This window comes from Triticum dicoccoides, chromosome 7A, assembly GCF_002162155.2.
Source record: "Triticum dicoccoides isolate Atlit2015 ecotype Zavitan chromosome 7A, WEW_v2.0, whole genome shotgun sequence".
NCBI classification, from domain to species: domain Eukaryota; kingdom Viridiplantae; phylum Streptophyta; class Magnoliopsida; order Poales; family Poaceae; genus Triticum; species Triticum dicoccoides.
Window position 1 is genome coordinate 730,352,386 of NC_041392.1, and position 11,947 is coordinate 730,364,332.

The 11,947-nt window shown below is 43.7% G+C and overlaps 1 protein-coding gene across 1 annotated transcript; it reads left to right on the plus strand.

Annotated features, from left to right (window-relative positions):
- The first annotated feature begins 6,454 nt into the window (after positions 1–6,454).
- LOC119331571 (thiosulfate sulfurtransferase 16, chloroplastic-like) lies at positions 6,455–8,560 on the plus strand. Its single transcript, XM_037604734.1, has 7 exons — positions 6,455–6,590; positions 6,668–6,736; positions 6,826–6,951; positions 7,094–7,167; positions 7,862–7,932; positions 8,024–8,077; positions 8,163–8,560. The coding sequence occupies exons 1-7, from the start codon at positions 6,502–6,504 to the stop codon at positions 8,235–8,237; spliced, it is 558 nt and encodes a 185-aa protein (XP_037460631.1). The 5' UTR covers positions 6,455–6,501; the 3' UTR covers positions 8,238–8,560.
- The last annotated feature ends 3,387 nt before the right edge of the window (positions 8,561–11,947 follow it).

Genomic DNA, 11,947 nt, shown 5'->3' on the forward strand with positions numbered 1-11,947 from the left:
TGGTAATGGTTGTTCCACTTCTGAAACCAGGAATGTAGTTTACAAAGAAATAATCTGTCGTCTATAGGACGTCTTACTCTTTTGTTTCAGTATGCATATCACCTTTTGCTTTCTTAGTGGGTAGTTGTATGATGTAACTATTTTGACATGTATTAAAAAAGTTGTATACCAAAGAATCCACCGTTTCCGAGTTGGTACTTTGAGTGCATCTTAATAAGGTGTTGGCAACACATTTTCATGCTAGCACTATGAGGAATAAATACCTCCTTGACACTGTAACCTTTGTGTACTTTATGAGGCAAATGCAAGTTCTGTTTTTTCTACGTCGCTGCTGAAATCAACACACGACAAGATGTACCAAAATTAACCATACTTTCTCTCAAATTTCAAAAAGAAAAACTAATGCATCTTTAAACGTGCTTTCACTCTCACAGGCGTGGCGTGCCGCCGCGCGCAAATAGGCTAGTTACATCTTAATGGAGTGAACAAAAGACTAAGGGAGGATGATTCAGCGGAGCAAGTCTGATTGATTTCAGAGACGGGCAGGTCGGGTAGCCGTTGAAGTGGCTGACACACGGAGACGGCTCAGCCTGGTGCACGAGAATCTCTGAGCCGTGCATGGTTTTGTTGTTCCGCCTCTGACCTTACCTTCCATCGGTGCAGTTAATGCGCCCACGCGCAGCCTATTTTTCCATCGATACATCTGCTATACAGACAGGAATACAACGACTGGCACTGATCCATATGCTACTGGACGAGCATGATTTCGAGATCAGCTAAGCTCAGGCTCAGAATTGAATATTCGTTATCCATCTTCTCTTTTTTCCTATCTTCAAGGGAGGCAGGTATCTAAAGCATTCAGCGAGTAGATTCCATATAGTATACTACTACTTTGCTGCTGCTTGGTAAATGGACTTTTTTAGGGGAAATTTGCCGCTTTATTAAACTAAACTAAACCTGGAATCTCGTCCGAATTACATCCAAAATAAAATCTGGTGGGGAGCCCACCCAAGTCTGACATCGCTCTTCTCCTACGCCTACACGCGCTAACTTATGTGCGGCTCCATTCCCAATACGACAAACCCAACACCTTGAACTCCTGCCTCGAGTTGAGCATCTCCTTGATTTCGCTTACCCACGGCCCTACAGCGGACACGTTCCTTGAACCTTGCTTGATCATTTGCACCACAGAGCTGCTGTCCATCTCAACATTGAGGTGCTCAACATTGAGCTCAATAGCTAGCTGAATAGACCGATTGCAAGCCAGCACTTCGATCACTTCAGGATCGACAATATATGGTATATAATAACGGCATTCTCCGGCCATGAAGGCGGCGTTGTGATCTCGAAGCACTGCACCGCCTCCCCCCTTCTCTCCATATTTTGAGATAGCACGGTCAGACCTTGGTCCATCCCTTGTTAGGGGGTTCCCATTTTTGGATGATCATGGGCACTGGTTGTCGCGCCCTCGCTGCATGCAGTAGCTTCCATTCGCCGACATGCACTCTCACAGAAGCCATGATTTCATGTGGGGGCATGATCTTCTTCCCATACCACGCATCATTACGTGCAAGCCAGAGGCCATATGCCACCTGTACCGGCACCTCCCGCTCGTCTTCCGATGCCCCGGCGAACCAGCCCAGTAACCAGGAAACCAAGGCGCTCTGGGAGACCATTGAACCTAGTGGGATCGCCACTGAAACTCCCAATTCCGACCGCATCAGCTGCCAAAACTGCACTGAATGTTGACAGGCCCAAAACCGATGAACAATGGTTTCCTCTCGGCCACATTCAACACAAAAACACCCGGTTTTATCTGTTGATGAAACAGCTCCGCTCCCACTGCTAAACCATTCCGAATAAGCCTCCACATGTGAATCTTGGCCTTAGCTAGTGCATTAGTCCCCCATAATGCCATGTATCCTTTGTGCTTGTTCACTGAGTTTGAAGACTACTTTGCTGCTGCTTGATAAATGTCGTGACTATTTTGTAGCAAATAACAATACCGAAATGGGGTATATATAGGGTGACTGAGTATGCACATCACATTCCCATCACATAAAAAAATAATATGTAAAATGTCAATTTACTGGGGTAAGTTAACAATAAAAATGCATACTTATTTATATCAAACTTTTTTACTATAAAGCTAATAATAATAATATGTTAGTACTAATATTTTGTTATGCTAGCAGGGTAAGGCACATAAATAAGTTTGTGAATTTTGTGGTATGATGTTTTGTAACCTCTTTTGACATCTGTTTTTGCAAAATATTGGACCTAAATTAAATATAAGTTTGTGAATTTTGTGCTATAATGTTTTTCCAGAAATGTTATATTATTTTTTCATAAGATTTAGAAGGAGATAGTGCCCGTAAAAGCTTCGACTTAACGAATCTATCTTAGGTAGATAAATAATAACAAAATTGCATAGTACTTTGAAGAGTAATGTGGGGTCTTAGATCTGCTGTAGTATATTTATATGTTTTCATGTCCATGTTATTATATTTCAATATCTTGATAGAGCGCTCTAGAGCATACATGTCTAAACAAGTCTTGATAGAGGATATTGAGTATATCAACATATGTCGAGACTATTGGATCGGTGCGCTGGTGCTCCTGACTGCTGGACCGTTGACTTTTAAATAAAATAACCCTAAAAAATAAATTTGAAGAAGTTCATAATTGTTTTTAAGAAAAAGCACATATTTGGAAAAATTTCTGATTATTTTTACAAAAGTTCACATATTTTCAAAAATGGTATGAGAGTTTAAGAAGTTCACATCATTTGAATAAAAGGTCCACAAAATTTTAAAAGTTTCTTATATGTTAAAAAATCATGAATTTGAAAAGTGATGTGAAAATAAAAAGAGAAACGCGGATTTTGATAAAGTTCACACATTTGAAAAAACAGTGAATTAAAAAAGTTGACAAAATTGAGAAAAGATTATGAATGAAAAAAAAATCTAAATTTGAAAATAGTTCACGCATTTGAAAAATATGAAAAAGGAAAAAGGGAACCCAAAAAAAAGGAAAGGAAAATAGGAACAAACAACCTGTGACATAAACATTTTTTCGTTCTTTTTTTAATTTTTGTTTATACTTCTAAATTTTCTAAAAAACATATTAAGAAAACACTTGACACAACCATTAGAATACAAAATAAATAAGCATTTGAAAAATGTTAAATGTGTATAAATAAAATGTTTTCTCGTGTATAAAAAACATACTCTCTCCTATCCATATTATTTGTTGCTCAAACGGATGTATCATGACGTATTCTAATGCCAGATACATCTATTTGAGCGACAAGTAATATGGATCCGAGGGAGTACAATATGTGTGAAAAGTTGATCATGTATGTAAAAATCATGTTAGTGAAGCAATTGAAAAATGTAAAACCAGTAATAGAAAAATGTTAAGCAAGTGTTTGAAAAATGTTAAATGTGTATAGAAAAAATGTTGAGCATGTAAGAAAAATCTCAAACTAGTATTGGAAACTTGTTAATAAAGCATTCAAAATTTTAAAAATGTGTATACAAAGATTATTGACCATGTATTAAAACCGTTAAGCTTGTATTTGAAAAATGTTAAAAATGTGTATAGAAAAAATGTTGATGATGTATTCAAAAAATGTTAACCAAGCATTTGGAAAATTTTAATGTATACGGAAAATGTTTCTCAACTTATGGGAAAAAATATGCAATGTGTGTGTAAAACATTAATCATGTATTTAGGAAATAGTAAACAAGCATTTGAAAAAAAATTAAACAAGTATGTGAAAAATGTTAAATGTGTATAGAAAAATGTTGACTATGTATTAAAAAATGTTGACCATGTGTTATACTAAGTGTTCCTAAGGAACATGGGAAAATTAAAAAATCATTGAAAACCAAGAAAGAAACAAAAAAATAAAAAAATAAAAATGCGAAAGAAAAGAATAACCGATGAAAACCATGAAAGAAAAAAAAGATAAACCAAAGAAACACGAAAGAAAAAAATGAAGCATAACGATGAATAACAGAAAACAGGAGAAGAAATAAGAAAACCAAATAAAAACAGAAGAGACAAATATTCAGTGTGTATTTGAAAGAGTGTTGATGATGTATTCTAATACATGTTAATAAGATCTATTTTTTAAAAAAGTACATCATCTATTTGTGAAATGTACAACATGTATAAAAAATAATTCATGTGTGCACTGAAAATGTACACTCTGCCCTGAAAAACTAGACATGTCTTGATGAGAAATGAAAAATGATGAAAACCGACAAAGAAACATAAATAGAACAAAATAAACCAATAAAAACAAATAAAATGTAGTATAATGAAGAAAATACCACAAAACAAACAAAAGCAAACCGAAGAAAAAAACAGAAGAAAAACCATTGCAAGAAAGAAAAGAAAACAAAGAAAATAAAAAAATAATTGTAGAAAACCCAGAAAAGAAACAAAAAACTGAAGAAAAACATAAAGAAGGGGAAATCATGAAAACTGAGATAGAAATATAAAAACCGGTTGAAAACAAAGAAAGAAACAAAGAAAACCAGTTAAAAACTAAAAGAAAGCTGAAGTAAAACAGAAAAATGAAAAAAAAATCAAAGGAACCAGAGAGAACACAAGCGTCTCGATCGAAACTAGATGTAACCAAGAATAGACAAAATTGGGCTGGCCCAATGTATCACCTTGTCGAAGTCCCCGTGACGGTGCCAGGCAGTCCAATAATTTTTGACTGAAATATGGCAAGAAATTGATTGTTGTATCACATTGCATGATCCACTTCACCCGTTCATTAGAGAATTCCGCCTTCAGCATTGCTTTCTACAAGTCGACCCGATCATAGGCTTGGAAAGATCAAGTTTATAAGCACAACTAATCGTGGTTTCTTTCGTGTTGTTGATAATGCAAACATTCGAGCGCCACAATGGCGTCATCTAGTATGAGGCGGCCATGTACAAAACCACAATGGAACTCAGAAATAATACCATCCAGCAGTGGCCTCAATAGGTTTACAAGACACTTGGAGACTATCTTGTATAAGACATTGCATAGTAGGCCGGAAATCCTTTAGACATCCTAGCCGAGCATAATTTTTGTTTTATGGGCACAACTAATTAAGGGGTATCCTTTGAAGAGCTCCCGCGGAGTTCACTTTCTTTGTCTGGGAGCGCGCCAAGTGGTGCACCCAGCAGCCACCACGTGTCATGTGCTGGGCACACCCTCGGGGCTTTTGGTATTTTTCTTTTGTGCACGTGTTTTCAGGTTTTTTTTTTGGCCTTTTGGTTTTTGCTTGGTTTCCCTAGGTTTTGGCGGGGGTTTTTCCGGGAAGCAATGTTTTTTCATGAGAAGCACAAGTGCACAACTCTACTTTAAAAAAAAGAGGAAAAATCACTTCATGCGCTTCTACGCGAAAGGGAAAAGCACATCTGTGCTTCCTCGAAAAAGGAACAACCATAGTCTATGCTTTCACGAGAAGCATGATGTCTACTACATGATTTTATTCTTATAGACTCTGTTCGGCCTCTAAACGCAGAGTTTTATAGGACAACAACAATTTTTTCTCAAGTGATGACTTAAGGTTTATCAATCCTTGAGAGGTGTACCTAGGGCCACCGATAGGGCAAGAAGACGCCGTGACCGCAAGTAAGGGCGTAGAGGAGTACAATTGAGGAGAAGCTCCTGCCGCCATGGTCGTCGGGATTCAGATGGGACGGAGACCGGCCTGATATGGAGGGGAGGGTTGGAGGAGAAGGTGAGGGTGCTCTCGCTCTCGCAGGAAAGAGGAGGGTAAGGAGAAGATGGAACCTCCCGTCATCAGTGCCGCTAGAGCAGGAGGGGACGGCGTAGACACACAAGTTTTCTCCTAGAGATACAGTGCTCCAGGCTCTCTGAATCGCGCCGGTGCTCGCGCGGATCGGCCCAATAGCATTTACCTGTTGGCTCGTTCGTCTGCTCGCTCGTTCGTCACTGATTTCGAGAAAGTTCACAAATTTTAAAATGTTCTGGAATTTTTTTGAATTCGTTGGTTTTTCGAAATCGGTCATGCGGATCGAGCCAGTCACGGTCATCCACCTCGGCCAGGACATGTTCAGGACTACTTTAGGTGCAGCTTTCTTCCCGCTTGCTACCAACCATCGTCATAAACCAAGTAGCTCGGTAGTATAACTGTCTCCCCAAACCATGTGCAAGTGCAAGGTTAACGTTGGATGGGACAAGAAAACACGTGGTTTCCCTTCTGTTATTGTTATAATACAAAGTTGGGTCATCTATTTTAAAACGAAGGGAGTAGCTAGCAGGCAAAACGTACCATTGATTTCTCCAATCTCGAATAAATAGGCGCCCAAGTATAACTTCATTTGGAAACCCTCCTGCCTTCCTTCCTTCCTTCCGCTTATTGTGCCCAGCCCGGCTCCGGAGTCCCCAAGAACAAGAAGAGGAACAAGGAGGAGGAGAACACATCGATCCATACGAACGCCGCGACCGAGACGATCGAGAGATAAAATGGCGTCGGCCTGCTTCCTCGCCCGCTGCGTCTCCGTCCCCGCGCGCCTCCTGGCCAACCCCACGCCCCTCGCCATCACCACCTGCAGGTAAGTGTCTATACAACGGATCCTGGATCCTTTCGGCTCCGATCTGCTTCATGCTCTGTCTCAAATCTGACCTGCAGGCTGCGGCGGCACGGCGCCGCGGGAGCGAGGCCGGTGCGCGCCGCCGGGAGGATGCTCGGCTCCGTCAGGTCGGTCAGGGTGATCGATCGGGTGGGACCGGTCGAATGACAGGGTTTTATCTGTGTACTTACACGCTTGTTCCTTCATCTCGCTCCAGATACGGCACGGGGGCGGCGTTGGGCCCCAAGGAAGCGGGTGCGGAGGTGGCCGCCGTGCCGCCGTCGGTGCCGGTGCGCGTCGCCTACGAGCTGCAGCTGGCCGGCCACCGCTACCTTGATGTCAGGTAAACATTTTAGCACACGACGACGAACCACTTAACCACACAATCACCTGCTTAATCCTCTGCCTCTGCCTTTGCACTTTGGACTCTGCAAATTGTATTGCATCGATCGGAAACCTGTTTTGCTGATGTCTTGTCTCTGCAGAACGGAGGGCGAGTTCGGCGGCGGTCATCCGGCGGGAGCGGTGAACATCCCCTACATGCACAGCACCGGCTCAGGTAATTAAACAAACCCACTTCACTCAGTGAAGCTCCCTCTTGTGATCATAGAAAGAAATACTATATGGGACCAATGTTACCAACATCAGTTATAGTTAAATCATCTAGTCCAATGTGAAAAGGTATTGTATTTTTCGTCCAGAGGTGTTTCAGAACGGCAATGCTAGACATACGGAAGCTCAACGGGACGTTTACAGGCAAAGCTGAGGTGGGCTGTTTCAATTGGTAATTAGATGAGGCGGGCCCCACCCTGAAAATCAGGGGGGGGAGAGATTAGTGAGGGGAGAAGAGTTGGTCTGTAAATTCTAGTAAAAGAAACCCGTATGTCTAGCATTTTTGGTTTCAGAATATGAACATCCTCACTGACAAATCAGACAAATCAGGGCAGGTGTATAAATCTGAACCTACACGTGAATGCACGTGAATTCTGGTGTCTCTCTTGGCGTTGCCAATGGCCGCCACTGGGTTTTGTTTATCGTTGCTTGGGACCATTCTGAGGAGCCTTTTACGGACCCGGATGAATGAATAATTGTCTAATGTTATCGAACCCATTTCAGAAATGCAATTCCTTCTTTTCTTTCTATCACTATTCACTACTACATCTAAACCCCAAGTGGTTTCAGAGTGATGCGGGCATGTCCTTCCAAATGAAGTTTACCTTCTCTGCTGACACAATTTAAATTTCCATTCACAGGGATGGCGAAAAACTCGGGTTTTCTAGAGCAAGTGTCGGCGATATTCAGGAGGGAGGACGAGATCATCATCGTACGTCTTCCACACATCCAAAACACGCCCCATTTTTTTGTTTTCGTTTGAGTTGTCATATCCTCCTTACATTCTCAAAACTTAACTCCAGGGATGCCAAAGTGGCAGGAGGTCTCTCATGGCAGCAGCCGAACTCTGCTCCGCCGTAAGCACGTCAATGGCAATCCATCTCATCATCGCTGATGCTTCGTAAACTGCTCTCTCTCATGTGTGTTTGTAACATTTTTCAGGGTTACACTGGTGTGACCGACATCGCCGGAGGGTATTCTGCTTGGAAGGAGAACGAGCTGCCTATCAACCAGTGAAGTCATCGACTTCTCTGAATGTGTCTGAAACATTACAACCTGTCTCGAGGGTTGAGGCTACCCTGCTCCAAGGTTGTAACCAGTATTGTCGTCTTGATCTCGGATTCAAGACACCACGATAGTGCACCCAATAAATCGAAGTAGCTTGCCATTTATGTATACGGTATGTGCAAAATGTTAGCACAACAAGAGATTATGAGCCTGTTCAATATTCCTCTGGACGCCTTCTGTAAATTGTGTAAAACCTAATCCGATCAGAAAACTTTTAAGCTCTGGTCTGTCTTGCCATTGGCATCATGGCATGATGGTACTTACAGCTCACAGTGACAGAGTACACAATGTGGGCACTGGATCTTTACTGAAATTAACAATATACAACTTGAACCATGCCGAGGAATGCAGTTCATCAACGGCCCTTCCCAAAAGCAAAGAACATTGTTCCTTGAGGGAGTGAAACGAGAATGAAGAAGCAGAGCACAAGCCCCCTCGTGTGGACTACAACCTGTCAACCTATGCATAAAGAAATTAACCTCATTAGAATAAACACACTTGCCATGCGTTTGTTCACGATACTGCATGATGTTTGAAGCTATCTTAGAGCATCCACAATGGTACGCGCTTGTCTAGCCGCTTATGGAGAAAACAAACATCTGGAAATTAAAAAAAAATCTCAACGCCCTCTCATTCTTGCTTTTTTTTTTTGCGTGAAAGCCCCCTCTCATTCAGTGCTTTACACTAAATTCAGACACTAATATATCTTTGGAACAAAGTGTTAAACACATCAATATCTACATGGCTGGCAGATATCTCCATGAGGCGTATCTGGTTAGGTAGTTAGAGTATAATGTTTATCTCTTGTATCTCTTATCTCTACCTCCTTTCTTTATCTCCAAGAATGTAATCTCAACCAAATGTATGCGCTGTTATGGGAGGTGTGCCCCATCTATATAACACGAAGCCATCGGCCTGAGAAGGCAAGACGTTCCGCTAGTTCGCACATAGTAATCAGAGCCCCATCTCTTTCCATCTACTGAGATCCCATCTACCGAGCCTAGCCATGTCTTCCTCCTCCTCCTCCGGTGCTTCCCAGACCACCCTCAATGGGCAGGTCACCGAGAAGCTAACACGCACGAACTACGTGCTCTGGCGCACGCAGGTCACTCCTCATCTGCACGGCGCCGGCGTCTTCGGCTATGTCGACGGCACCACACCGGAGCCGGCCAGGCTTCATGTCACCAAGGACAAGGATGGCAAAGAAGGCACTGAGCCCAACCCTCTCCACCCAATCTGGGTCCGGGAGGATCAACAGGTGCTGGGCTACCTGCTCAGCACCCTCTCCAAGGAGGTACTGATCGCGATGACCACGGTCACCACGGCGCACGCGCTCTGGACAGCGGTGGCAGGTATGTTTTCCTCGCAGTCCATGAGCCGCGTGAATAATATCAGGACGGCGCTCATCAATGCGCAGAAGGGCAACCAGACGGTTTCCGCCTACTTCGCCTCTCTCCGTGGCCTCGCCGATGAGCTTGCCGCTGCAGGGAAGGCCATCCAAGACGACGAACTCATCTCCTACATCATCCACGGCCTCGACGTCGACTACCAGCCCCTCGTCTCCGCCCTCGACGCACGCGTCACGCCGGTCTCCCTCGACGAGCTCTATGCCATGCTCAGTAACTTCGACCAGCGCATGGCCCAGTTCAATCACTCGGGCAGCGGCGGCTTCCGCTCCTCCGCCAACGCCGCGGTGCGTGGCCATGGTGGTGGATCACGTGGCCGTAGCTCCTCTCACGCCAAGGGGCGATCTGGCGGACACGGTGGTGGCGGCAACAGCGGCGGCGGCCATAGCCGCTCTGGTGCATCTCGCGGTCGTCGTGGCGGCGGTCCACCTCGGGCCCGACTGGAGCTGCCTCGCTGCCAAATTTGCGGTAATCCAGGGCACACCGCGAAGGATTGCTGGTACCGTTATGATGAAGATGACGAGGACTCCCAAGATGAAGAAAAAGTGGTTGCCGCGGCTGATGGATCCTACGGCATCGACACAAATTGGTACGTTGATAGCGGCGCCACCAATCACATCACCAACGAACTTGAGAAGGTCACGATGAAAGACAAATATCGTGGCAAAGATCACATCCACACGACAAGTGGAGAAGGTATGCAGATTTGTCACATTGGTCATTCTACGTTTCGTACCCCTCACCGTCCAATTCATCTTAACAAAAATCTTGCATGTCCCTAGTGCTGCCAAAAGTCTCCTCTCTGTTCACAGAATTGCCCTTGATAATCATGTTTTCCTCGAATTTCATCCTTATTTCTTTTTGATCAAGGACCAGGCCACGAAGAAGGTTCTCTATTGAGGTAGATGTGTTCGAGGGCTTTACCCGTTGATTTCGGAGCTTAGGAGACTCAATAAACAAGCCAATGGTGTTGTCAAAGTTTCGTCAACACGGTGGCACGATCGATTAGGGCATGCTGCTTTTTCTTTAGTTGAAAAATTGCTTAGGAAAAATAAACTTCCATTTGTTGGTGAGCGAAATATCAAAACTATTTGTGATTCTTGTCAATGTGCTAAAAGTCATCAATTACCGTATCCAGTATCTACTAGTGTCTCTACCAAACCACTTCAATTGATCTTTTCTGATGTGTGGGGTCCTGCTCCCACTTCTGTTGGTAGACATGAGTATTATGTAAGCTTTATAGATGACTATAGCAAGTTTGTGTGGATTTATCTTCTCAAAAAGAGATCTGATGTCTTTCAAGTTTTTCAAAACTTTCAAGCCTTGGTTGAACGAAAATTTGATAGCAAAATTATTGCAGTCCAATCGGACTGGGGGGGGGGAGTATGAAAAACTCAACTCCTTCTTCCAAACACTTGGCATATCACACCACGTCTCATGTCCTCATGCCCATCAACAGAATGGCTCCGCTGAACGGAAGCACAGACACATTGTTGAGGTCGGGCTAGCTCTCCTGGCAGGAGCCTCCATGCCCCTCAAGTTTTGGGATGAGGCCTTTCTTATTGCTGTTCACATCATTAATATGCTTCCTAGTCGAGTTATCAATAATCAAACTCCAGTAGAAAGACTTCTTCACATCAAATCAGACTATAAATCTCTTCGCGTGTTTGGGTGTGCTTGTTAGTCCAATCTTCCCCCATACAACAAAAGAAAACTCATACTTCGCTCAAAACAATGTGCTTTTTTAGGGTATAGCCCTCAACACAAAGGTGTCAAGTGTTTAGATATTTCCACTGGTCGTGTCTATATATCCCGTGACATCGTTTTTGATGAAAAAAAATTCCTTTCGCCACCCTTCACCCAAACGCCGGTGCTCGCCTCCGAGAAGAAATTCTCCTCTTACCTACTCATCTTACCACCATTGATCAAGGGGGTCTGAATTCTGATGATCAAATGTTGACTAATCCTGCTACTAATGGTGTGCATGAGTTTTCTGATGATGTTCCAGGAGATAACAGTGAAAATAATGAAGAAAACAGTGAAAAAACACACCGGCTGGTCCATATCGCATGTGTCCGCATCCAGGAGGCAAATCCTCCTCGGGATCGGCTCCGCAGCAGCAGTTCAGTCGATCTCCCTCGGGATCGGCGCCGGCAGACGCGCCAGGGCCGGCAGACGCGCCAGGGCCGGCAGACGCGCCAGGGCCGGCAGACGCGCCAGACGCGCAGGCGACAGGGCCAGCCGACCGTGCGG

What these genes read in the sequence shown, in the direction of transcription:
- LOC119331571 (XM_037604734.1), top strand. Translation starts at nt 6,502, where the DNA reads ATGGCGTCGGCCTGCTTCCTCGCCCGCTGCGTCTCCGTCCCCGCGCGC. An exon ending in CTCGCCATCACCACCTGCAG is followed by an intron (nt 6,591 to 6,667) that starts GTAAGTGTCTAT and finishes TCTGACCTGCAG; the next exon opens with GCTGCGGCGGCACGGCGCCG. An exon ending in AGGATGCTCGGCTCCGTCAG is followed by an intron (nt 6,737 to 6,825) that starts GTCGGTCAGGGT and finishes ATCTCGCTCCAG; the next exon opens with ATACGGCACGGGGGCGGCGT.